Here is a 26,481-nt window from a genome sequence, read left to right as displayed (position 1 = left end):
AGGATGTTTAATGCAAGCATCTACCACCTCCTCAGAAATGAAACACAAAAAGGCAAGAGAAAACATCAAAATGGAGCTAAATGCTCTCAAGCTGGAAGGCAAGGGAGTAGAAGACTGCAGCAGTCAGAGGCAGATTGAGGAAAGCACATTGGGAAAGGCTCCTATTTAAAAAAGGGTGACCCAGTTCTGATTCAGTGATGGCCAACCAGCAGAAAGCAGAGAAGCCAAATTTCATGTTTTTGAGGACCAGAGACCTGATGAATGACAGCTACAGATCGCAGAGCCTAGTAAGTTTGACATCGTCTCTCTTGTTTATTATTACAACATGATGATTATGAAGAACATTAATTTAAAAACCCCCACTTCTGATGGATTTTAACCTATTGTTGTTACAAGTAACCCTTAAAATCACTATACAAGGACTAGAGAAAGATCTCTCTATTTTCTGTGTGTTTACACTCTGGACATTATAGCACTGTGTGCATAGCCAGTTTCCTCATTTGTGGGTATCTTTACCACAGCAACAAGGGAGAGAATTTAAAAATAAAACTGTAGAAGTCACAAGCCAGCAGCTAAAAAAAAGTGTTTTGTTTGTTTGCCTGTTTGTTTTAAGTGAGATGGTGTCCTTTTAATCCCTGCCCAGATCCCTTTTGGGCGATAGTCACTTCCTGTACTTGAGGCTGATCACCATATTATCAGGACAGCTCAGAAAAATGTTTAGTTGGTACCCTATTGCTGGGGGTCTGAGGGAGGGAGGGTTAGTCCACTTTCAACTGTTTTCCTGTATGGGTTTAAACTTCTGACACATCACCGCCAGGACTGGAAACAGCATGATACCTGTCAATTTATAAATCTAATGCCATTGATAGACAGTGAATCATCCCAGGACAGATTTACCAGAAGCCAGAATGAAAGATGAGTCACTTACTTGTTCTTTTCTAGGTGAATGAGGTGTTTCCTCCCCTCTACATGAATGAAATATGACACCTTGTCCTGAGCACAGAAAAGAGAACACTTACACATTGTAGTAACAAAAATGTTCTCTCCACCATCATCCAAAACCCTGGAGCAAACAGCACCCATATGCCCAAATACTCCACTCAAACCACTACTGTCACCTCCATCCACCCTGCCACTAAGGAAAGCCTTATATTGGTATAACTCAGCCATGAGGGTTTACTTAAGGCCCTCACTATGCACATTCATTCTCAATTCACATACTTGTACAATTCCCACACACCCATTAGGCAAATTACTACCTGTCTTGGTCATTTCTACACCTACAAAACCCAAGAGACTGAGCTAATAAAGAAACTCCCATTCTTAAACATTTTGCTGATTTCAGACTGCAGGCATAAACAAAATAGGGGTGATCCCAAAACATCACATTACGCTCCAGCCTCAAATCCCAGCACCTTCTCCCACGTGGTTTTAACTCACACTTAGAAAGTTATTTCAAAACTAGCTTTCTGCATTTAATTATTCCATTAACAACATGTTCCTAAGTCCCCTGGAAAGAAGCTTAGTATTTTTCATGTCATCTCTTCAGCTGGGGAAGGACAATGCTGTTTTTATTACTGCATCCTTCAGCCTTTATGCACTGGTCCTATTCTCTCCACTGCCCAGTACTAGCCCAATGGGACACAGTAGGTTGGGATGAGTTTATTTAAGGGGACAGTTTGAACTGACTGGCGACTACATTAATTATCACAGCATGAGCACTGGCTTACCACTACAGTCAACTGCAAGGCATCTGTGCTAACAGCATCATGCCCTGGTCACAGAAATCCTGTTAATCCTGACAAGATGACAGTCAGTTTAAGCCTTGACTGCCTTAAAGTGCACAGACTCTGTCCTACCGTGGGGAAGTTACCTGGCTTGATGGGTCAATGATGCACTAACCACCATCAACTGAAAGCCAGCAGGTCTTGCTTATGTTGTGGGCGCGCGCCGGGGGTGGGGGTGGGGTGGGGTGGGGGGGTAGAGAAGATAGCCTGACTGAGTTTAGGGCCGCTGTAGATGGAGTTGATTCAGAAGCAGAGACTGATTTTAAACACTTCCAAGTACCTGTAGTGAGGAGGAATTGGAGGCCACTCGCCGCTCTCTTGTTAACCTCTGTGGATGTATAATTTCATAGGAAGACAGGTGAGAGATCTGCTGGAAACCTAGAAAAGAAAAAGCAAATGATGCCACTAAGCATGTCACTAAGAAACTAAAACGAACAGACCATGCCAGAGCACTGAGACAATTTCTCCTTGGAAGGATTATGGGCCAATGATTAAGATGCTAGTTTGGGATATGAGAGACCCAGATTCAATTCCTTGCTCTAGCACACACTCTGTGGGTAACCTAGTGCAAGTCACCGAGCCACTCTGTGCCTCTGTTATCTATCTGCAGCATTAGGACAACAGCACTGCCCTGCCTTACGAGGGTGTTGTGAGGACAGACACATTGTTAGGTGCTCAGATACTACAGTAATGGGAGCCATAGGAGTAGCTATGATAAATCTGGAAGCACACTGACTCTGTTATCTGGCTTTCTATCTAAGACACTAGTTTTATACTGATCCAAAAAGCAAGCATCAACAACTGAAAGCATACTGAAATATCAGGTATCATACCTTCTTCATACAAGCACAGGATACTATCCAACCTCATGCATCAGAGCGGGACAAACTAAGAAGCTTATACTGACCATTCAATGACCTGACTAGAGGAAGACAAGCAGCCTATTGTTTGTGGAAAGTACCATACTCCCAAGACAGCAGCATATATTTAAAGAACTCAACCCCCTCCTAAAAAGGGTGCTTCTGACAAGTGCAGGGGAGCACACGTATAAAAACTGCCAGTCACAAAATGCCTTACAAATACGCACTGCCACAAAATACGGTGCCCATCTGAGAAGTGGAGAGTAATAAACTAAGTTAGCCAGACTGCCTCAAATTAGAAGCTCATTCACAATCTGATAGTCTTTTAAAATACAAACAACACCTTACATCAGGTTTCAAAGTGCTTTACAGAGGAGTTAGCATCATTATCCCCATTATGACATATGGGGAAAATGAAGCTCAGAGAGGGGAAGGAATTTGCCCAAGGTAACACCGTAGCAGAACTGGGAATGGAACCCAAGTCTCCCAAATCTAAGTCTAGTGGTCTATCCACTAGGCCACACTGCCTCCCTAAATTATATGAGAGAGACTCCTAAAAGCTACTTTTCCCCTCCATATGGTGCAGCAGCAGCAAACCCAGCCAGCAAGTCCTACAGAACTCAGCAACGTGCTCTAATCACAGCATATGCCAGTCAAAGCTTTTACATGTTAAAAGCTTTTACAGCACAGTATGCATTTTAAGAACTCCCATAAAATAGTAATCGATTTAACTAGTTAAACTGAATGCATGCGACACAGAATGAAGACGTAAACTCTTTCAGGAGAGATTCACAGAATCATAGAAGATGAGGGTTGGAAGGGACCTCAGTAGGTATCTAGTCCAACCCCCTGCTCAAAGCAGGGCCAACCACAACTAAGCCATCCCAGCCAAGGCTTTGCCAAGCCGGGCCTTAAAAACCTATGCTAGATAGAATCTCCATCCTTAGAGAATATTGTTGTTATATACAGGATTTATACAGGCACCCCAGCAACATGATGCAGATGCTTCCTGATAAGGACAGTTGGACAACTGAATTGTTTAAGGAGAATCCATTATATCAGTTGTGGAAGCAAATGCTTCTAATGCATTTACTCTATAAAATAAGGTAGCACATGTGGGTTTATGATCAGCCAAAAAACCTCGGTGTCTGTGCTTAAGCCAATAGCCACTCCCCTTGGAAAGATGGGGATGGGAGCTACAAAGGATTTTAAGTGCAACAGATTTTACTGACACATAACAATGGAATCAATGACCTCACCAGAAGATTACTAGCTTTAAAATCTAACAAACAAGAGGGGATGGAAATATTTCTATTCCCTGTAATAATTTATCTCCAAAACTACATTGCAATTCTTGTAGTTTATGATAACTGAGAAACATCCATAAGGAAACGTCTACAGTCCAAGTTTTCTTCCTGGTTTTCATAACATACCAATACCAGATATGTCACTGTCTGGAGTCTGACCCCTTTGCCAATCACTCTCCAAGTTCATCTAACCTTAAGACTTTCATCTCCCCCTACCCCCATCATACCAGTATCTCTAAAACAACTTAAGTACAGTGGCCACTTCTCGTTACCACAACAAACTAGACTTTGTACAAGTTGAACCATGAGAGAGTATACACCAAGATATTTAACGTTACACATGCATCTGACGAAGTGGGTTGCAGCCCACGAAAGCTTATGCCCGCAGAAATTTGTTAGTCTTTAAGGTGCTATAAGACTCTCGTTGTTTTTGCTGTATACAGACTAACATGGCTACCCCTCTAGAACATTAATCACATCACTCAAGATCCCATTAAGCTCAGGTAAAGCCAGAAGTTACGTTTTTCCAGTATCACGTTACCATCAAGTAATTTTCAGTTTTTTTTGTTTTTTTTTTTAAATAAGCACGGAAAGAACCAATTTTAGAAATTTTTAAGTTTCTTCTTCCTCCTTTTACTCCACTACAGGGGAAAACTTCCCATCCCCTGACTTTTCTGCTCGGTTCTGTCCCCAAATATGTTGCTGAGACAGAGGAAGCTCTCTAAGGTGGCTCAGCAGCTTCCACATGTTAAATAAGAGAATTCTCAGAACTGAAGATTGCAATTGCCAGGAAAATTCAGACCATAAATGTTGAAATGTGCTTTAAAAATAACTTTTTAAATTGATAAAATATGTTGTTAGAAAGTCATAATTGGTATAAGACACCAAATATCAGGGAAAAAACCCTAAACACTGAAAGCCAAAAACTCTAGTAAGCACGAGGCATAGCTCTTTCCCAGGCAATGTTAGATCATTTTAATACCACATAAGAGCAAATGCTTGATCTTTACAGGGGTACAAGAGGGAAAATAATCTCCAACATACATAACTGATGTCATTTACTAATATACATTTTTTGTGATAATGATTTCCTCAGTAACTTATTAGTTTCCGAGTGACGCTCTGACTTCCGTCTCCTATGCCTATTTATTGGGGTGTGTTCAAAATAGTTACATTCCAGGATGAAGAAACCACTCATAATGACTTGGTGTAATAAAATAAGTAGCTCCTGGCTTCCAATTTCCCCTGAAGTCTTCAATGTTTCCTCCCTTCTTATTTATAATTAAGTCTGAGCCACAGGAAAGCTGCTATTTTCTTCTGTTGACACCTAGATGACGACTAATTGAACTGAACTCTTAGAAGATAAATAGTGTTCACAAAAATCCTTGCTAGAAAAACTTCTGTGTTTGACAGGATCTTCCACAACTGCAGGCAGGAACTGAGTTGTTAGCCCTCACAACAAGAACTGACAATTCTAACATTAGAAACAAATATCTAAAACCCAAAAGACACATCATTTAATACTGTTCCTGGTTGCTCTTTTACTGGTGCTGCCCAGTCTGTTCAAAATTCTCCACGTCTGAGCCATTGCCTCTACATCTCTACCATTGAAGTCTCCTTCTTCCCATTAGCCTACAACTCCAAACCCCTCTCCACCTCACAGCATCCTTCTGTTCCCCACCTTGCTATAGCCTGAAAGAACACCTCAACATTTAGGGCTTTTACGTTTGAACTGCCTCTTCTTTCTGCCTTTAAGCCATCTTCCTATCTCACTCACCCAAAAGGGGATCATGCCCATCTCTGTGCTTTCTGCCATGCTGCCACTCATGCTTGAATGAGGTGTTTATAAATATCTGCAAAACTAACTCATTATCCATCTGAAAACTCCTTTGCTGGGATGCCTACAAAAACTTGACTAGTTAGGTTGCCAGTATGCTGAGCCCACTGCCTATCAAGCTGACTAATACTGTCTCACTGTTTCCTGGACATCCCCATCTATCTGTATCCATATTCTGTCTATTGTCTTATATTGTAGAAGTATCTCTACTCCGGGCAGGAGCCATCTTTTTATTTTATGTTTCTACAGCGCCTAATACAATGGGATCCTAGTCCATGACTAGGGATCCTAGGCACTATGATAATACAAATCATTAATTAAAATGTGATTTCTCTGTATACAGCATCAGTGTCACAGCTTCAGATAACACCCCTCAATACACATGCCAGGAAGCTCTAGCTAGGAAGCACTCCACAGATGATAAATTGAGGGATCTAAGAGAAAGGGCAGGGCAGGGTAATGCCCTTCCATGAGAGGGAGACAACAGATGACAGACTTCAGACATTTCAGCCCATAGCATGTGCCCAACATGAGAATCAGCATAATAGGAGCACACTGAACAGGGGATGTCAGAACAGAACACCAGCTCCCTACCCAGAGAGAGGGGAGTTTAGATGTAACGGGAAATCTGCACAGCCACAGCCAGCCTGAGTCTGGAAAGACATCTCTAACTGAATCCTGCCAGAGGATTTTGAGATTGGCAGTCTGGGAGCCCAATGGGTTGCAAGAGTGAGTCTGATTTGGGGGCTGCTGCATTGTGTATATCCCCTTATGTGAGACTTTCAGGGATGCAGGGAGGGGAGAAGAGGGCATCCCCATAGAAAGTGCTCCCCTTGCTCAGGGTTTCTGAGCAGTTGTGCCCCCAGAGTCCCCATGGTAGGGGTGCTTCTATCCCAGAAAGCTCCCCCTTGACCAAAGTTTTAGGTGTCTACATAGGGTTCGGGGATGCTCCCCTAGCCAGAGATTTGGGGATGCCTACTCTGGGATTGGGGTGTTCTGATAGAGTGCTCCCCCAGCTGAGGTTTTAGAGGTCTGGGCTTCCCTGAAGAGGGGAGCACCTCTCACTGAGATCTCCCCTTTGCCTGAAGTCTGCCTGCCCAAAGCACCTCCAGGCTGGGGAGTGTGACTATATCAATTCAGTTCAATTTTATTAGATCATAAAAGACATCATGTGACTACAAAATAAGAAAAACATACACAGTAAAACAGTGACATCTATGTAACACATTAAAACATCAATCAGAACTCAATAAAAAGTCTCTTCTTCAGTATGATGCTCAAAGGGCAAAAACTGCCACCAATTTAATTAACAGGGACTGAAAATACTAAAAACATTCTCTTTTGAGAAGAGAGACTCTTTTTCCTACTGAAGAGGTAAAATCCAGCATGCCCTCAGCAGCCAGAAAACGCTACAATCCAGAAGATCATGAGGTAGATCTTCCAACACTCCAGATTGGCATGGGCAAAACACAAAGACGAGAAAGATCTTTGCCGGATCTGCCTTGAAAGAGACCCGTTTCCACAGTCTGAAACCGTAGCTGAGTACATGCTTCACAGAAATGAGATCCTGGAAACTCATTCAAACTCGGTTAAAAAACAAGGGCCATCTTCAAAGTGGAAAACCAAAAGGCCAAACTTAAAACCAGGCATCACAGCTCGACCGTCTTGCTGGCTATCTCCCCTTTGTCCAGGCTCCTCGGGCCCCCACGTTTATGCCCAGAGCTCTCTGGGCGTGCGGCACGGCTTCCCGGAGGGCCCACACCGAAGGCTGCAGGGACCTGCATGCCGGGCACGCCCTGCACCCGGGACCTCCATTACGGGCTGGAAAGGTGGGGGCACCCTCCCGTCACACGGCACTGCCCCTTGCACGAGGATCTGGGGCCCAGGGGCTCTGGGGGGTCCTGTACAGGGCACTTCCCCTACCTGCAGTTTGGGGTACGAGAGCTAGGACCTCCTGCCCCCCAGCACGGCTCCCTACACAGGCTGGGGGCTAGGACCCGGGACCCCCTGCCCCTCAGCACTGCCCCTTCCACAGGCTGGGGGCTGGGACCCCCGGACCCGGGACCCCCCCGGACCCTCAGCACTGCCCCTTCCACAGGCTGGGGGCTGGGACCCCCCCGGACCCTCAGCACTGCCCCTTCCACAGGCTGGGGGCTGGGACCCCCCCGGACTGGGGCTGGGACCCACGGTGGGTCCTTCCCGGGAGCCGCACTCACCCGGCCGCTCCGCCGGCAGGCCCGGCCCCGCGAGGAGCAGGAGGAAGAGGCAGCTCCCCGCCGCCCGGGCCCAGGCCATCCCCGTCCCCGGCTCCCGTGGCTCCAGCTCGACGCGAGGCGGGCGGCGGCTGGCCGAACTGAGGGCAGCGGGCCGCTCTGAGGCACCGGCGCGCGCGTCCGAGCCTGCGCGGCTCAGCCTCCGCCTGGTCAGCCAATGGAAGCCCCGCCCCCGGGGGCGGAGCCGGCGCCACCGCCCCCCTGGGGGGGGTGGAGCTAGGACACGTGACAGACTGACTGACAGCCCAGGGCCTGCCGGCCCGGAAGGCGCACGAGCAGAGCGTCAGGGGATCGGACGCAAGGAGCTGGGGTAAGGGGACTCAGGAGAGCCAGGGGTGCGGGGCAGGCACCCAGGGACATTTCAGGGAGCTGGGGCCAGTCAGAGAGCTTCAGCCAGGGGTACGGGGCCGGCACCCAGGTGCCCAGAAAACTTGCTTGTCCGCGCTGTGCTGTCTGTAAAATGGGCAGAATATGATTGGGGGGGGGGGGAGGAGTTAATTAAACGAGGGGACACGGCACGCAGAAAGATCAGACCTGTGTCTGAAGGTATGTTATCATTTACTGTTGTTTGTTATTTCACTGATTATCGCTCTAACCAAAGTGGATTAGATGGATTTTGGAGGGGTGTGTGTTACTTTTTCACTTGTTTACTTTGTGGAATTGACAGCACCTAATGAACAATTACTTTCACTGTTTCCCCTGCATCCTCTCCCTTCCTTTTTGTATGGCCTTTCACACCGTGACAGGAGAGAGAAAATCACTGGATGAGCTTTTATGGTCCACTTTTTTCCACGTACACATTACATCAGTCTTGAATGGAGTGGAGACTCAAGCTCTCAGTTACCTCTCAATGTATGCATATTGCTATCCCCATAGTACCATATGCGTGCCTGGTAAAGCCACGACCCTCGGCAGGGCTTCCTACAGGCGGGTTTAGGATCTGAATCTACTTTTAACCCACACTTTGACTGGCTCTCAAGTTGCTCCTGTCCCTTTAATGCTTGACTACGGCAGGTAACAGCCTGGTTACTGGTCTTAGAGCAGGAGCCTCCCGTCTCAAACCCTAAGCAATGGCCCAGGCTGCTGTGTGTGTGGATGGAAGATGGGGGGGGGAGTCACTGCCCAGTCTACACTCAGCAGCTAAAGCAGCTACCACCCCATTCTGCCCTGTGGTCTCTCCCGGCTCCCTCTTCACCCATTGGGCGCCAAGGCCAGGGTAGGAGCCAATCCTGTTAACGCCTGCGGTAGCTCCGCCGGCCAACCCATCTTGCTCCTGGCCTGTCGCGGATTGGCCGGAATTGTGCGGCTCTATTGGTGAATTGGGCTGTTTGTCCCGCCTCCCCGGAAATAGTCACGCTCTCATTGGTTGGGACGGAGAAGGTAGGTTGCGCTCGCTCCGATGCGGCCTAGCCGGCTAGGGGGCGGTGGGTCCTAGCAGCGCAGGCCGGGTGGGGACGCCTGGGGGCACCGCACCGCAGCGCAGCGCACCATGGTGCCGGGGGTCGGGTGGCCGGTGAGTTACGTGCTGCTGTGCGGGCAAGCGGCGCTGCTGCTGGGGAACCTGCTCCTGCTGCAGGGCGTGTCCCGGAGCCACCAGCACAACGCGACCGGGGACCGCGGGGAGACCGAGACCGCCCAGTCCGCGGGCAGCCCGGCCCCGGCTCCGGCCTGTGACTACGGAGACCCGCAGGCGCCGCTCGTGCTCTGCGCCTACCTGTGAGCGGGAGAGGCTGGGGGCACCGGGGGGCTGGGATGCAGAGAGGCTGGGAGTGATGTGGGAGTGGTGGGGGAGAATGGGAAGGTGAGGGGGGCTGGGGAAGTGATGGGGTGTGAGGCAGAGAGGCTGGGGGTAATGGGAGGGTGAGGGGGGCTGGGGAAGTGATGGAGTGGTGCAGCAGGGAGAGGACACAGGGGACAGGGCCACGCGAGGAGCTGGTGCTAAGACCAGGTTTATATTGGGCAAAGAGACAGCTGCATAGTGGCCAACAGAAAGGGCCCTTCACCGGGGGCTGACAGAGGGCTGTCTGCAGGAAAGCCAGGTGACAGGCTGTGACAGCTGTGGTACAGGAGATGGGGCGTATACAGGAAGGGAACACGAACGGGTGACAATGAGGCTAGCAATGGCACGTGAGCAAAGGGGAAGATAACAAGAGTCATGATGGCATGGGGAGCGCAACATGGTGTTTTCCCTGATGTTAATGTATTCCACCCGCACCCCAATTTAACTGTGAATGTGATGGGTTTTGTTCACAGGCCAGAGGAGTTCATCGAATGTGAGGATCCAGTAGACCATGCTGGAAATACTACTGCACAGCGAGAATTAGGTTACGGGTGTGTTAAGGTGGGCTGGAAAAAAGATGGTTTTGTAACTTTTCAAAGGGTATTCACAACAGGGGTTGTCTTGGATATCCATGGACCCTTTACTTGTGTGGGACTTCTCCTTAGAAGCAGGGGGTGGCTTGTTATAATTGCACACCAAGAATGCTATGTGGTATACCAGCATAAGGGAATAGAGTACTTCCCCCAAGAACCTCTGCAGTAGCTCTGCAGCCAGGGGATTTTGGGGATGTGTTTCTCCTGCACCTGTAGAAGTTTCTGCATTGTGGAATTGCCCCTCTCCTGGCAGAAGCAATATTCAGGAAGTGAAAGGAAAAGGTTTCCAAAGCCCTTGCTCTTCCTGATCATGGCCTCGTAGGGAAGAGGTAAAGGTGCAGGGTTCACTTTTCTAACCGACAACCAGTTTTGTGAGGGTGAAAACTACAGTGTTCTTTCTCATCCCTCCACAGCAGTCTGCTGTGTTTCCCCTGGAGTAAGCAATAGGATTGAAGTGCTTAAGATTGTTCAACTAGCTGATGTAAAAGGTGATGTATTGTGGACCAGTGCTTAATTTGTAATGAAAGAGGTGCCAGGGCTCAAGCAATTTTTGTACTTTAAAAACTGACACAGCTAGCCCTGGCACAAGTTAAGAACTGTTGTGGACTATTGACCAGTAGGGCACATTGAAATATGTCCACTGACCAAGAATTCATAGAGACATAATAATGTGTGGTGAGGAGCATAGAGTGTATGTTTATGAAACTTATGGATCATAGTAAATTTGGAGGAGTCACAAACACCAGTGAGGCTTGAAAATAATATACAAGACTGTAGGTATATACAGAACCAACAATAAATATTAAACACTTAGTACTGGAAGGCCCACTCCCTTTTACTTGGTGATAACTGTCCTTTTAAAATGGGAGGGCCCTGCTCTCCTTTTAACTGTCCTTTTCCTTCTGCCAAGTAAATAATTTATCAGCTCTGTGTGTGATTTGTTTCCCTCTCACAGTTTGGAGGCCAAGCCTACAGTGATGTAGACCACACTCCAGTGCAGTGCAAAGCCCTAGAGGGTATTGAGTGTGCAAAACCTCGGACTTTTCTACGAGGGAATAAACCGTGTATAAAGTAAGATTTATTTCCTCCAGGAATATTTACATTTTGAAAGATTGAGCAGGTAGCTAAGATGTCATTGTAATTTGCTGCTCCAGTTCTGAGCTGGGTTGCTGTAACTTTGTATGTATTTTTATCCTTCCTTTACTTAATGGATTTGGTGCCTGCCTCAGGCCACAGTGGGAACTGCTTTATGGGATTGCATTGTTTTTTGGTCCATATTGTCATAAAGGTTTTAATATGTAACTTCTCTAAAGTCCATTAGAGGGAGCTACACTGTAAAATATGTGCCAGGTGATACAGCAAAGACTCAAGGTTATGAGTGTGTCTTTTCCTCAAGCAAAACTGTATTTGAGGTTTTAATTCATTCTTCTTTTACTGTAGGTATACTGGACACTACTTTATAACCACTTTGCTCTACTCCTTCTTCCTCGGTTGTTTTGGAGTGGATCGATTCTGTCTGGGCCATACGGGGACAGCAGTGGGAAAACTACTAACTCTTGGAGGACTTGGGATCTGGTGGTTTGTTGACCTTATTCTCCTTATCACTGGAGGGCTGATGCCTAGTGATGGCAGCAACTGGTGCACCACTTACTGAGCAGAACAAAGTCTATCTGAGAACTGATACCACAAAAAGTGAATGTGGCATGTGTCCCTGGACAACTGGAGACAGATTTCTGCATTGGTTCTGTAGAAGCAAAACAGCCTGCTTTTCTGCATTTTTTTTTTTAATTTTGTATAAATATATTCTGGCTTTGCAAAGTACACCTACATGTCTATGTAGTTTTTAGCTGGATTGAAAGTGACAATTATTAAAGTTACTGGAATTAAAGGGAGGAATTTAGGTCATTGGTGTATGTATGAGTTGCTATATTTTTTACTTTTATGCTAAACAAGTTGAGGGTGAAGTGGAACTACTAAGATAAGATATAGAAATCCACTGCACAATTATCAGCACTGACTTGTAAGTTTTGACTAGCTCAGATTCACCAACTGCACTGGCAACAGGAAGTTTTGGCACCGATTTCTAGGGGAAGGGTTTTCTGGGCAAGTAGGCATTCTCTGAAGACAGCAGTAGACTTCCACTCATTTTCCAGGATTGCTGGACAGGGAGGAATACACTAGGGTCAGTACACTTAATGGCAAACTTCAGGGTTCTGTTCAGGCTATTTGTAAGACATCTTCTGCACCTGTAACTCTGTTCTAAACAGCAGTATCTCTAGCAACCTGTCTGCTTAGTTAAAAGCATGCAGTCTGTTAGTTTCATAGCAGTGTAACACAGAAATATACCACAGTTGCAAATGTACCTTTAAGGAGGAAGGGGGAGGAGGGTAAAACTGGTGGAGGAGTAACTGGAAGGCATGGGATGGTGAAGGACACCACAGCAGAAACGAAGACCACAAAAAGGAGTGAGGCAGACATGAGGCAGCATTAACGAGTATGTAAATAGGCATTTTAATACTACAGGAACCACTGTTCTAGTCTCCGCACAGCATTCCCACATCTAACTTTACAGCAAGTAGTCCACCATTATGAATTTACATTGCTGAGCAACTGACATTTTAAGTCTTCTATTCCCACCTTGGAGTTAAACATTTTTCTTAATACTCTTCCAAGTGATCACAGTGACAATTTTCAAGAGTGATTATTAATGCTGGATTCCCTCTGTTTTTGTCTATAGTGAAGGGACCTGACTTTCAGGGAGGGTGTGCTCAGCACTTTCTGAAAATCAGGCTGTTCAAGGTGTCTGAGTACTCACAATTTAAAGCACCTAAAAATCTCTTCTCAATGGTAAAGCTTTAGAAACAAGTATCATTAGCTAAGAGTTTAGCTGTTTACACTATACATGTAGAAAACTTAACTAGAAAATGCTATTTTTCTAAAGTCAGTTTTTTATATCTATAAAACGTTACATAAAAGCAAATATAGAACAAATGATAGCTAGCTTTCAGTAAAAGAATTCAAATTAACTCAAGTCCCTTTGACTTCAATCAAAATTTGACTAGGCCCCATGTTGTCAGTAACAGGAGAGCTGCACATTACTTCTATTATCCAAATTTGAAATACTATTGAAGGTGCTTTGTCCGCATTCTGGGCTACAACCAGTATGTTTTGACTAGCTTTAAATTCCTTTAAATATGGAAAGGGAAAAATAAATCAGATGATGCATTAATTCTTTTTCTATCAAGTACTTCAATAGTCACTTTCAAAAGTGTGACATAAAATACACTGGGAAAATGTCAGTTTGATTTCTCTTAGAATTAAAAAAATCCTAAGAATGTCTAAATATTGCTTTCGGGACCACCTGTGATGGATTTTTCCCTACATTATACTAGGAAAAAAAACATACACAGCATAAGCTTTATCTTAAGACACAGTGCAGGTCTGAGTTAGTTTAATAAAAATATTTCTGATGGAAGTCAGCCTTCAATCGATTTCGTCTGGAATTACATTCAAGATCACATCTTCATTTCCTCGACGAACCACAATTGAAAGAACATCACTGTTTTTAACAGCTTCACTTACATCCTCCGTCGAGGTGACTGTTTTCCCATTAATGCTGATAATCACATCGCCATCTCTCATGCCAGAGCTACGACAAAGAAACCAGAGACTTGTGATCAGATGATAAAGTAGGGCGTAAGGTCCAGAATCCAGTCATTTGCTGCCTGTCATACTGCTGAAATCTGTGTAAAAGGCAAGTGCTGTCTGTGTATAGTTACACCTCAAAATAGATGTTGAATGCAGCTAGGGCAAACATGACTAACGACTTCAAAATTCAACAAGGGCAATTTGTCAGTCCATTGCTCTGAATTAGTTCAGATAATCTAGTTATTAGAATTACACACAAATTATCACTGTGAAACTGCAACATAGTCATCCACTTCTGCATGCAAGAGAAGAGGGAGAACGGTTGTCATGGAAACAACTCTTAGGGCAAAGAGAATCAGTCTGTAGGAGGCTACGAGGATGAAGACAGTTATGAAGAATTAAACTATAAAGTCATCAACCCTTCTACCAAAGAACACTAAAAGTTACCATCTTCATAGGTTGTTACACAAGTCTCAGTACTTCTAGTAAAAATACAAGAACACAACACATTTGATAAATTCTGGCCTGACTTAAGGCACAATCCTCTACTCAGGCAGGTCTCCCCTTGACAACAGTCAGTTTTTGCCCATGTACAGATAGCACAACAGGCCCTTTCATCCCAAACATTCCAAAATCATTGGGTCTTTCACATCTGGAGATGCTCTATGTATTTTTAGAACACCGGGGGTCGGGGGGAATTGGATTCCAACTTGAACTGATGTTGTGCTTGTTGCGATGACTGTTCAGAGAAAGCCATCCTGGTGTGGACTCTGTGAGGGAGCAAGATATCAGCCTCCATGCAGAGATTATAGCATTAAAGGAAGTTACATAGAGCTCCTGCATGAACACTGCAACAGGAACACTTAAGAGCTCTCTGCAATGCCAGTGAAGAGGCAGATGGTGCAGCCTTCATTTTGAGGTTCTTACCTTGCAGCAGCAGTTCCTTGAATCACTTCAAAAACATAGACTCCAGAGTTCAGATCTGGGAAATCTTTATCATGGATTTTCAGTTCACGGATGAGACTGAAAAAGAAATCATGATGGTAAAATTCTTCATGTGAAATGCCTCATGGGCCCATAACTGCCTAATTCCTTGCAGGAGGCCTAGCAAAAACAGTATCTTTCTTAATATTACAAATTCAGAAATGGATCAGTACCACTCTGTCTTGGTGTCAGGACTAGAAGACCCCACACATCTTAAAAGCTGCATATCTACAAATGCACAAACATTCCAGTATGTCCAGAAATGCAGACACTTAAAAAAATCCCTCCTGCAAAAAAGGTGGTCAACATTCGGCCCTATTTTTCAAAAGCATAATTAATTTATGTTATGGTTCATTGGGAGCAAATTTCAACGCAAAGTTCTAGACGCAAATATTTACAGTAACAACTGGACTCATGCTCTAAGCAGCTTTTTTTAAGCTCTTTAAAACATACTGTTTTAAAAAGGTGTTTTAATAACAACCAGGAAACTTTATTATTTGGTGCCACTTTCCCCTCTGATGTAGGTTTGCAATTTTCTAAACTGAATCTCATGCTATTTCCTGCTGACATTTTTAAGTTCTTTAGGACCCTTGGTATTCCTCTGGCATCCCTAATCACCCGCATAATATCCATTATTATTATTTATACTGCTGTAGAACTCAGAGGCTCCAATCTAAATCATGGCCTCATCCTTGGCACTGTACAGATGTATGCAAGGACAATCCCCGCTCCAAAGAGCTTGCCAACTAAGTGACAAGGGGTGTGGGTCATCATCAATGCATATACATAAAAATAAAAGCAAATCTCTCTATTTTATCATAGTAGATGATGACATGTCAGCTTGCCCCCAGCCTGCCCTATGGTTAACGATCTTACTTTGTTGAGTACTTGGAGATGCCTGGAGCATGAACGGCACAATTCCACGCTGTTAGTGGAAGTTCTGTACATGTAAGAGAATCTCTCTACAGCTCCAAGAAGAGAGTTTTTGGCTAAAACTACTTATGGATTCCCTGCTAGACTGTCTTGAGCTCTCTGTCCTTACAGTGAGAGGCTGTCTATACTTTGAGCTAGGGTGAGGGGGAGCAGGGTGATATACTTGCACTACTTTTGATCAAGCTAGCACGCTAAACATAGTGTCCAGTTGTGGTGGCATGGGGAGTGGGAGGGGCCAGCTGCCACGAGTATGCAGCTGTCCAAAATGCAAGGCACAGGTTCAGGGCAGTTAGCCAATCCTGCTGCTTGTGTCACCAAAGCTCCATTCTATTTTTATCGTGTTGGCTCAATCACAGCTAGTGCCGGTACGTCTCCTTGAGCTGGGAGTCACACCCCAGCTCCACCCATCGTGTGAGAGACGACATGAAAGCTGGACGTGAGTGCAGAAAACAAAGCTTACTTAAAAGTGAGGGGAAGCATTCGGAATCCCATGTATTTCTTCTTGGGCCGAATCATCCCTAGGAGGACAGAGTCAACATTCATGACATCAAATAAGACACAGCAGAACCAGAAACATCAGGAATTTGCTTGGAATGTCTAAGGGGAAAAGGGTTTTTTAGGAGCTGACAAAACAGCTCCAATTTCAAATGCTATTTTGTCATTTTATGAGTAACTTTTAGGATGATAATGTTGACTAGAAATTGCCACATTTATGGTACAGTTTAAGCTTACTAAAATGTTTACATCAGAAGATGGAACTATGGGCCCAGTGAAGTCAGAATGCAGAACAGCTATGTTCTTCCACTGACTTCAACGGGCTTTGGATCAGACCCTTCAACAGCAAACCTCACCCTGACGGGGCTGCGGGAGTAGGGCTGTGACTGGACATGCATGACTGTGTAGGTCACAAGAAATGCACAGTAGTAGAGGCAGTTTACAGGGGTGGGAAGCAGGGGGTGGGATTCTGACAGCTCTTTACAAGTGAAGCCTGCCACTCTCCACCTTTGGATGGACTGACGGAAGGAGGTCTCTAGCAGTTCCCGCTGTGATGCAGACATCTGGTGAAAAGTTTTATTCATACAGATCAGTCAATGAGCTAATAAAAAATATAAACCCTAGAACCAGCAATGAGGATGCACTTCCTATGTTACATGAGATGGAAACTCCTCGAGGATGGGACAGAGATGCAGAGGGAGTGGCTTGGTGACTTCTAAACTAACATCTTTGAGAGGAACATGCAGAATACAGCATGCAAAGATACCAAGATCTACTAGAATGAGGGCCAGGTTAAACACCAGCCACCAAAAGAGCAGGATACCTCACTACAGCACAGAGTGCATCCACCAGGCAGGAGGGGGTTGCAATTTTGCCTTTATCCCCATTTTCCACAGACCTCCTGCACACCAGTCTCTCCAAAGAGAGTCCTCATTTAGCCCCCTCCTTTATTCCCCAATGCACCTGACTCCTCACTACCACTGCCAATGCTGAACACAGACTGTGAAGAGAGGGGTTTCCTTCCTGCCCCCACCCCCTAGGGCACAATGTGTTGTCGATCAGTGCTCTCAGGCTGCTGAGAAGGGAGGTACCCAAACTCCTGTGCCCCTCAATATATTGTGTCAAGTGCCAGGCTGAGCTAGAAGCTCAGCTTTCCCAGTGGCACGCAGCAGGCTATCCTGACCCTTGGGCTGGCCTGTCATTCCACCCCATGCAACTAGACTCGCAACATAACTTCACAGGTTTGTTTTAGGAGAGCGAACTGTGACCTGTGTGCATTTATTCCAAGGTCTCCATGCCCAGGGGAATCTCGGTACCAACAAGAAACCACAACTCCCATCAGACAGTGAGTGCACCTCAGCTGCAGGTCCAACACCACCATGCCAATGGCACAACTGCCTGTCTGGGACAGCTGGAAACTGTTGCTCTAACAACTGCTGGAGCACAGGAAACATGTTTGGATGCAAGTCCCCACCAGGGCTGCATTCTTAACATCTTATCGCATGATATGGGTTCACCCCATAATATGCTACAGAGAAATTTCATATCTAACAAAGCCACATTCCAATCACTTCCACACAAAGGTTAGTTAATCAGAACTAACTGGCAAGCTGGTAAGATAATGCTCTGTCATTATGACTAGTAATGTTGGAGATGACGACTGATGAATACGAAAATGGTATTTTTAGTCGGTGCGCAGGACATGGGAGACATCTTCCCAGGTTAGAGTATTTCAAGGCATTCATTGTAGTTGTCTCACAGCCATACCTCCCCTCCACACCCACGCCAGAGGAAAAGTATGGATAAGAGATTAAACAGCATCACAAAAGGTCTCATCTGCTGAACACAATGCTCCTACCTTTCACCTGCCGTTCGTGAGATTCTTCTAGGAACTGACGGATTCGGTCAGAGGGGATTGCGAAGGAGATGCCAGCCGTTACCTTCAGTGTATTTATTCCTACAACTTCACCATTCTGTTATAGAGAATGTAGCAAGAGTAACCAGAGCTGGCTTACACAACACCTCTTCCAAGGACACTTTTGGTGCAAGGTTTGGAAGAACAGCCAACAATGTACCTTGTTACTGAGGTGGAAAGCACTTCCACAGCAAAACTGACCCAGTCCTGGCCAGAGGGGATTTGGAAAATTAGTTGATCATATGACCATAGGGACATGTAAAGGGACCAGGGTAAGGCTATCTACACTGCTGCGTTTGTTAACACTACATACAGTAATACAAATGCTATAGTACAAGGGAAGAGTAACTAAATCTCCCCCACCCTTTAATTCCAATTGGTGAATACACATTTATAATTGTAAAGACTCCTGCTTGACAATGAAGTGAGGAGAGACTTAGATCTGCGGAGTATCCCAGCACACCTAAACACTGGGCTTTGGGAGGTCTGAGTAGAGCTTGTTAGGGCAAGTGGAAGCCATGGTATTAGCAAGTTCAGAATGGTATAAGCAGAGACCAGATTCCCAGCAAAGTGTTTGATGCAGCCTAGCTGGAATCTACCACTTGCAATCCACATGCCAGCAGTAATAGTACAGTGCAGTGTTAAACCTTTCCATGTCTTCAACCTGCCAGTTACCGGAGAGCCATTCTTTCTGCCTTTTTAGCAAGCCTCATCCTGCAGCATGGCAGACAAGTTCTACTCTTAGTCAAATTAATGGGAATTGTGGGTGCTCAGCTCCTGGCAGCCCCAGCAGCATCCTGCCCATTGCTTGTACAAACCAAGAAACTGGCAGTATCTGAAGTGGAAAGTTTGTAAGTAACACACCCCGCAGAGGCAGCCATGCTTCAGAGGGTGCAGTCTATCAGCTGGCTGGGATGGTTTAGTTGGGGTTGGTCCTGCTTTGAGCAGGGGCGGGACTAGATGACCTCCTAAAGTCCCTTCCAACCCTCATCTTCTATGATTCTATGGATTAAGTACATTCAGGGCCAGATTTTCTACACAGCTCAGCACATGGCCATAGCTGTCACAATGGTCACTGCCGGGTACTGGGCTCTTTAGCAAGTCTGGCTTTATTGTACAGTGTCTGCTCTGTAGTATAAATACGGACATCGGGCATCCCCAGGCTATCCCTCTGGAAAGCTTGTTAAAATAAAAATGGAATGATTGAGCCACAGTACTGGAATTTTACTTTCTCACACTCTTCTGTCCTTCTGCTGTCACAGGTGCTCCCGGAGTTTAGATGCAGACAGTATCCCCAGGATAGAATAATGTCTGAGATAGGTAGCTACATTTTCAAAAGCATTCCCAGATTAAGATAAGGGTTTTCCCAATGTTTGGAGCAGCAGCAACTCAGTTCAGGTCATTTAATTCCAGGATGAAACAGACACACCATGTGTGTTAGATTGTAAAACAAAACACTAAATACATTTAGAATCTAAGGAGAATTTAAATTCAAGTGCATGTGTGGGGGAAAGATAAGACCTGATTCTCTTCTCGCTTACCATGTAATCCCACTGGATTCACTGGAGCTATTCCTGATTTATGACATCGTAGGCAGAGCTGGTGGGAAAGTTTTTCGGATGAAACTGTTTTTCAACAGAAAGTTGGTTTTCAATGAAACAAAGGTTTTTCACAGAAGAGTCTGTTTTCTGTAGAAAAATCTTTCCAATTATTATTTTGGTTTCCAATTTTACAGTTAAAATTCAGAAATTTCTGTGGAACATTTTGATGAAAAGTAATAGCTTTTTGTTTTTGTCCAAACTTTCCATTAAAAAAATGTTACACCAGGTCTAACTGTAAGTGAAAAGAGAATTTAGTCTTCACAGGATTAAAGACACAGGGCTTAACTTCACATGATGATGCCATCATTTAAATACCTTTATTCTATCAGCAGCTACAATAAAGAAAATAAAGCCCACACAGGATGCTTGTCAATACATTAAAAGGAAATTGAGAGAAACTTAAGAAATAGGCAAAGACTGGCAGTGAAGAGGGAAACTTACCAAGTTCACCAAGGGCCCACCTGAATTTCCATACTGCAAGAGAATATAATTGGAGGACATTACAGTTACACTGAGACCACCCCTCCCTGACAAAATTTGCTGGAGTCTGAGGAAGGCATCTTTGTATTGAAATAACCCCAAGGCCCATAATTTGCTGGTGGGTAATGAAAGGGAGTACTAAGCATCAGTGACAAAAAACCCAATGTATAAGGGTGCAGAATAGTTTATGAGCCTTCCCTTTTTCCAAGAAACAACTCCCCCTTTGCAGCTGCACACAGGGATGGTCAGGCCAAAAGCCCTGGGTGTCCTTGCCAGTCCTTATCAATGGGGAACCAGGACTGAAGGCCTCAGACCCTTTAGCAAGGTCACTGTGCAGGTAAAGGCCATTTATTGCTGAAAATATCTCACAGAACTAACAGGCTATGGGAGAGATTTGGTCAAACCTTGCTGCACAGAGATGGCTGCATCTAACTCTCCGTCACTCATGAGCCACCCCACAGTAAGAGGAAAAGAATATGGCTCCAAGACACATTTATAGCTGTAATGGAGTCTGGGTGTATTACAGCAGTGGGGTGGCTGGGATTCCTCTATTTCCAGCCCCTTAACTGCAGTGAGAGAAACTAAAGCACATTCATTGCTTCCCTTATGTTACTCTCCCTCATAAGCCATCATTGTGGGTGCCACACAGATGTGCGGTGAATGCAAATGGGAGAGGCATTCCTGAGACCATCTCTGTTATGTATAGTGTGGTTCACACACTGAGAAGTTTGGGTACTTTTTGTGCAACATTCTCTCAGGAATCCCAGTTAAATCTAATGGAAGAAACCTGTGCTGCTGTAGACAGGCCTACAGTCCCCCCCTCTCCTAGGGGAAGTCTCTAGACTCAGCACGTACATTGATGATGGCATCTGTTTGAATGTACTCCATATCAGAGTCCTTGAGGCCAAGCTCCTTGCCGCCTCTCTGAGTGCTGCTGACGATTCCTGTTGTTACTGTGTTTTGTAAAGAGAAGGGGCTGCCCAGCGCCACTACAAACTCCCCAGGCCGCAGGTCAGAGGATCTTCCCAGCAGTAGCCCAGGGAGGGCAACCTGGAAAGGAGGAGGCAGAACCATGATGTCAATCACCTACTGCTAAACCCTGTTTCCTTAGGCAGACTCTAGGAGAGGGAGCTATTCTGTAGGCAGCAGAGCAGGTGCTCAAGTATTATTACACAATCTGAAATTTAGGATTCCTGGGTTTAATCACTGAATGCTGAAGTGAAGAAGAAGATGTCTTCATACGGCTGGGTCCATTCAGATCAGCACATACTTTGAATCCTTGAGGACATGTTATCCAAGGGCTAATTGCTCCTGGCACAGGAGAGTATAGGAGGCAGCAAATAGTGATTAGATACCAGGATGTCAAGAGAAAAATTTCAGCCAAACACTAGCCTTTTCGCTAACAACATGGAAATACACATTGCACGTGCACCAGTATGACAGCATGGATCAGATGCACATCTACTCAGTTTGTGAGTACAAATGTAGGTTTTGATGTATAAAGAGACATTCTGTGGATAATTTTTTTTTTAAATAACCGTTTGCCCCATTTCAACACAGCAACTTCTTCCATCAAACCCCCGCCTCACATATTTTGTTAGTGGGAAGTCTCTGACAGAATTTCCTAATCCTCCATAGTGAGAGTGACAGATTCCTCACTTGGTCACATTGTGGCTTGTCTTGTCATATGATGGAATAAAGTTCGTGGCATCTGACACTCAACTTCTCTTTAATATTTAAAATACACAACAAGAGCTGTTTACTGCCGCCCATGCCCCAATCGGAAACATTAGCCATTCTTTTCCTTTCACAGTTTGGAAAGAACCTCTGCCCTGCATGCATCACCTCTCTTCTTCGCTTTACACCAGTATTTCAGTGTGATATGCCATGACCATACTACTGCACTCATTTTTAAGTAGACTTTCCTTTCAATTCAATGGGAAGTTCATCTTAAAAAAAAAAAAAAAAAAAAAAAAATCAGTGTCACAGTATGGGTCTTTTATTGACAAAGCAGCCAACCACTAGGGTTCAGGAATTTTTAAATACAGCGCCAAAAATGATTCTCTTATGAAAATAACAAGAACAATTTCTGTGGGTATATTTACCTTCCCTCTTTGGAAGCTGAATCTTCTATTATATTTAGTTACTTTCCTCCTGTGGCTTTACAAAGAAGGTAGTTTCTATTTATTTATTTATTAATTAATTAAAGAACACCCAGATCATTCCCAACTAATTGCCACAGGGAGACCCAAAATCCCTTACAGCCACACACCTCGCACAGAGATATGAACTGGGCAGCAAAAGAGACAGTTTACTCTAAGAAGGTGGAAGGTTTGGAGTGTTATGGTTTTTATTAAATATGTATTTAGAATAGAACTAATTCCTTTATTAGCATAACTAAAAGTTATTTGAAAAAAAAAAATCAACAATATCTTCTTGCTGCTACTAAGTGAGGGTCGCTTGTAGACAGAAATATAGGTCATGTACACTGACTGGGCAAGACCAACCTCTGTGCAGTGCGGCAGCTCTTAAACCCTGGCCCAAAAAGGTTTTAGCTATGCTGTCCCCCCCAAACCACCATCACAGCAGCCTGCCCCACTAAGCCTTATGGAGGAAAGACCACTACCTACCTACCGCATAAATGTACCAGCTTTGAGTTTAAATCTCAGTTTATTTTCTGCTTCCTTATCTGAAGATCCTCTCTAGCAAACTCAGTCATACTCACGTCAGGATATATTTTGATCAGGGCTATGTCCAACTTGTGGTCGACATCTTTGATTTTAGCTTCGTACTGCTCCCCGCTCTTGAGCTCCACTTTGATTTTCTGCTTATTGGTGAGGACGTGTGCATTGGTGACAATCAGTCCTTCCTCTGACACTATGAATCCGGAGCCACTGGACACAAGAACGTCTTGGCTTGAGTAGGGCACCCTGTGCAATGAAACAGTTATGTTGTTGCTGCAAGTCTGAATATGTACCAAATTGCTCCCTGAAGAGGAGTCTTTCTGATTATAAACCTCACAATACTAGCATAATGTTAAACTTCCTCTTAACCCCCCTCCCTGAAGGAACCGGACTGAGAATGTCTTAAAAGCTACAGCACAAGTTGCCCGAATGGCCCTTGTTCAGCCAGGATCCTGGGGGAGCAAAAATTCTGTGTTACATCAGATTACTAAAATGGAAAAAGTTTTAAAATCATATGTATTTTTCACCTGTTATGCTATTTCTTTGTAGTTTTTCCATCACCCTCGCCTTGGTCGATGAAACTAGTCAACAGCACTTTTTAAAAGTCCATTTCTTATCAATATTACTTTCTGGTTCACACGCCCTGACCCAACATTTGGACTGGAGACGCTGCAGGGGCATCGTTTTGTTTTTTAAAGTCACAGAAACATGTATATTAGTCTTAGGTTTTGCAAATGTTTGTTTATACAAAACCTAACTTTTGGGCCAGATTTGACACGAGCGTCCCTATTACTCCATGGCAAACAAAATGGCATTGCTTACAAGCGTCAGGCCCTCTGAGCGTTCATTTGGAGCCTCCCGGGTGACATTTCTAAGTTTCTATAGGGTTGTTTTACTGGCCACAGCAGCAGCCCAGAACAGTCTACTCCCTTCTCAATGTAAATGGTGTTTACATGCCTAACTGTAATTAATCCTGATGGGAATGCCAGGTGCCAATCTCAGACACATCCAGAGGAAGACAATTTTAGAGACTTCTTCCTCCACACAGTGATCTATTTATTAAAATGTTCATGAATGAGCTACTTCTCCACTGCTTCTATACCATTTTGCCAAACCTCTGTGAAACAAGTGCTCCCAGACACCTCTACCAGCACATTCATTATAAAACAGTTTAAAATCAACAGCCTTAATCAGGCATCCCTACCTGCGAAAGAGCTCAAGATGGACAACAGCTGGAGCAATCTTCTCCACAACATCAGCAATAAAATTAAACTTGTACCTCAGGCTGTCAGGATAGAAGGAGCCTAGGGGCAAAGGTTTTAATCCCTGTTTATCATTTTCCACTACACATGCAGATCATTACAGTAAAAAGCACAGCCACTGAAGTGCTTCTCAAACTCCCACTATATAAAGCTCTATCTGCTCATTTTCAAACCGAATTACAAATCAGACTGCAAGTTCTTTTTTTAAGCATGACTTCGTCTTCGTTTACTTAGCAAAATGGGGCTGAGGAGAGACTAGACCCCAAACTGTTCAGTTAAAACTGGCTTTCCTTATTTACCATACAAGAGCTAACTGCCGAAGAGGCAGGAAACTGTTTTCCATCCCGCTAGTTTAATCAGCACCATGTTCGGCTTTTAACAAACCCTGCACTTACAGGTTAAATGGGCAGTCCTTCACACAGTTCAACGTAAAGGCTTGTCTACACTTGGAACTTTACTGACATAGCTATTCTGGAACAATTATTTAACTATAAGAGCCCATGTGGGCACACTTCTTCCAGAATAGCTGTTTCTTTAAGTATCCAAATATAGACTAGCCCTAAGAAACAAAGGCAGCCTCTGGCCAACCCCACTGAGGGGCTCAAAACCCCATACTGATAAACTCAAGCCTCTGACCTGGCTGGATCCTTTACTCTGGACCTGGCCAGTCAGAACTTTAGGGCGAAATGACACTTTAACACCAGCTGTGAAACCTCATCCATCCATCCATTCATTCATTCAAAAACTAGCTCCGTGATCCCTGCCTCACCGTGAAGGAAGCCTAAAAGGAAAGGAGAAAGAAACATGATCTCACAGCGGAGAAGTGGGAGACTGGAAGAGAGTGATAACTAGGGGGAGGAAAGGAGAGAGAAGGAAACTAGTAGCCAGGGCGTGCAGGAGAGAAAGGAAGGGAAAGGGGGAGAGAAGTCAGCTGGCAACAGAGAGCCAGGCTAGGGAGCAGGGTCGGCGGGTGGGTAGATGGCTACGGGGGTGGTTCGGCGGCAGGTCCTGGGCTGGTTGCGGGGTAGGGGGCGGGTTAGCTGGTAAGGTACCAGGCCAGGTATGGGGAGAAGGAAGCCGATTGCTTTGGGCAGCTGGCCGGAGTTGGCGTCTTCCTGCCCCAGCTCCCAGCAGCCGCCCTTCGGCACGGGGATGGGGTCGAGGGGGGCGGAAAGTATCTGTGGGGAGCTGCGTGGGGCGGGGAGCCCGGCTCAGCACCTCGCTTACCTGGATCCCCGCAGCCGCCCCGCTGCACGGCAATGGCCGGGGGCGCCTTCCGCAGCCGCCCCCGCCGGTTCTCGGCCCGCAGCTGGCAGAGGCTGCGGTAGGTGCGGCCGTCGCTGCCGCACACCGGCAGGGGGGACTCGGCGCAGAGGCAGGTGCCCCCCCGGTCCTGGCCCCGGCCCCCCGCAGGCCGCTGGCAGCGCAGCCCGTGCGCGCAGAGCCCGCCGGCGGCGCAGGGCCGCCCCTCGCCGGGAGCGCACCGCCAGCAGCAGCCGCAGCGGTCGGGCTGGAGCAACCCGCCGGCGGCCAGGCAGGGCTCGGGCTCCGGCAGGGGGCAGCGCGCCGGCTCGCAGCGCGCCGGGCAGGGCAGCGCCGGGGGCGTCCGCGGCTCCCCCAGCGGGGCGGCCAGCAGCAGCAGCAGCCGCCAGCGGAGCGCGGCCATGGGCGCGGGCAGAGTGAGCGCGCCCGGCCCGGGGCCGCCCGACCCCCTTTAAGAGCTGTCCGTGCCCCGGGGAGGAGCCCCAGGCACAGCCCCTGCCCGTGCCGCGGGGCCCTTCCCGAGAACAGCCGGCCGGCCCTGAGGCAGGGGTCCCCCTGCTCCCGCCGGGCCCGGCCCATCCCCTGCTCCCGCCGGGCCCACGCGTGGCTGACACACGGAACCCGCCACGCGCCTGAGCTAACAACGCCCCCTCCGCCCCGCCCCCCGCGCCTGAGCTAACAACTGACCCGCCCCCCGCCACGCCCCTCAGGTAACAACGCCCCCCCTGCCCCGCGCCTGAGGTAACAACTGCCCCGCCCCCCGCCACAGGTAACAACTG

The 26,481-nt window shown here is 46.1% G+C and overlaps 3 protein-coding genes across 4 annotated transcripts in view; 1 reads left to right on the top strand and 2 right to left on the bottom strand.

The window, feature by feature from the left end:
- ADAM9 (ADAM metallopeptidase domain 9) overlaps positions 1–8,162 on the bottom strand; it is a 36,083-nt gene extending 27,921 nt beyond the window's left edge. Inside the window, exons 1-3 of the mRNA XM_067545146.1 lie at positions 8,008–8,162; positions 2,068–2,165; positions 929–993 (exon numbers count right to left, since the gene is read on the bottom strand). Coding sequence (XP_067401247.1) covers positions 929–993; positions 2,068–2,165; positions 8,008–8,086 — 242 coding nt within the window. The 5' untranslated portion in view covers positions 8,087–8,162. The remainder of the gene's footprint in view (positions 1–928; positions 994–2,067; positions 2,166–8,007) is intronic.
- Positions 8,163–8,605: 443 nt separating this feature from the next.
- TM2D2 (TM2 domain containing 2) lies at positions 8,606–12,325 on the top strand. Its single transcript, XM_067545132.1, has 4 exons — positions 8,606–9,780; positions 10,318–10,405; positions 11,393–11,508; positions 11,878–12,325. Exons 1-4 carry the CDS (start codon positions 9,554–9,556, stop codon positions 12,089–12,091), a joined length of 645 nt encoding a protein of 214 aa, XP_067401233.1. The 5' UTR covers positions 8,606–9,553; the 3' UTR covers positions 12,092–12,325.
- A 1,529-nt stretch (positions 12,326–13,854) lies between these two features.
- On the bottom strand, positions 13,855–26,242 carry HTRA4 (HtrA serine peptidase 4). Of its 2 annotated transcripts, none has more exons than XM_067545111.1 (9): positions 25,667–26,242; positions 24,382–24,481; positions 23,219–23,423; positions 21,349–21,543; positions 20,455–20,487; positions 18,356–18,470; positions 16,463–16,520; positions 15,013–15,108; positions 13,855–14,086 (listed from the first exon to the last, which is right to left on the bottom strand). In XM_067545111.1, exons 1-9 carry the CDS (start codon positions 26,103–26,105, stop codon positions 13,921–13,923), a joined length of 1,407 nt encoding a protein of 468 aa, XP_067401212.1. In that variant the 5' UTR covers positions 26,106–26,242; the 3' UTR covers positions 13,855–13,920. The 2 variants fall into 2 exon arrangements, with proteins under 2 accessions (XP_067401212.1, XP_067401219.1); XM_067545118.1 differs by having other exon boundaries at positions 14,046–14,180.
- Positions 26,243–26,481: the final 239 nt, after the last annotated feature.

This window comes from Emydura macquarii, unplaced genomic scaffold (assembly GCF_026122565.2).
Source record: "Emydura macquarii macquarii isolate MOO-44397 ecotype Brisbane River unplaced genomic scaffold, CSIRO-AGI_Emac_v2 contig_201, whole genome shotgun sequence".
NCBI classification, from domain to species: domain Eukaryota; kingdom Metazoa; phylum Chordata; order Testudines; family Chelidae; genus Emydura; species Emydura macquarii.
Note: the sequence above shows the minus strand (reverse complement) of the source record. Positions and strands in the feature narration are given on the sequence as shown.

Excerpts from the sequence above, each read along its gene's own strand:
- HTRA4 (XM_067545111.1), bottom strand. The coding sequence starts at position 26,105 with ATGGCCGCGCTCCGCTGGCGGCTGCTGCTGCTGCTGGCCGCCCCGCTG. Across the intron at positions 24,482-25,666 it reads GGGCGGCTGCGGGGATCCAG|GCTCCTTCTATCCTGACAGC; the intron begins GTAAGCGAGGTG and ends CTTTGCCCCTAG. Across the intron at positions 18,471-20,454 it reads GTGGGCCCTTGGTGAACTTG|AATGGTGAAGTTGTAGGAAT; the intron begins GTAAGTTTCCCT and ends TCTCTATAACAG.
- TM2D2 (XM_067545132.1), top strand. The coding sequence starts at position 9,554 with ATGGTGCCGGGGGTCGGGTGGCCGGTGAGTTACGTGCTGCTGTGCGGG. Across the intron at positions 9,781-10,317 it reads CTCGTGCTCTGCGCCTACCT|GCCAGAGGAGTTCATCGAAT; the intron begins GTGAGCGGGAGA and ends TTTTGTTCACAG. Across the intron at positions 10,406-11,392 it reads TAGGTTACGGGTGTGTTAAG|TTTGGAGGCCAAGCCTACAG; the intron begins GTGGGCTGGAAA and ends TCCCTCTCACAG.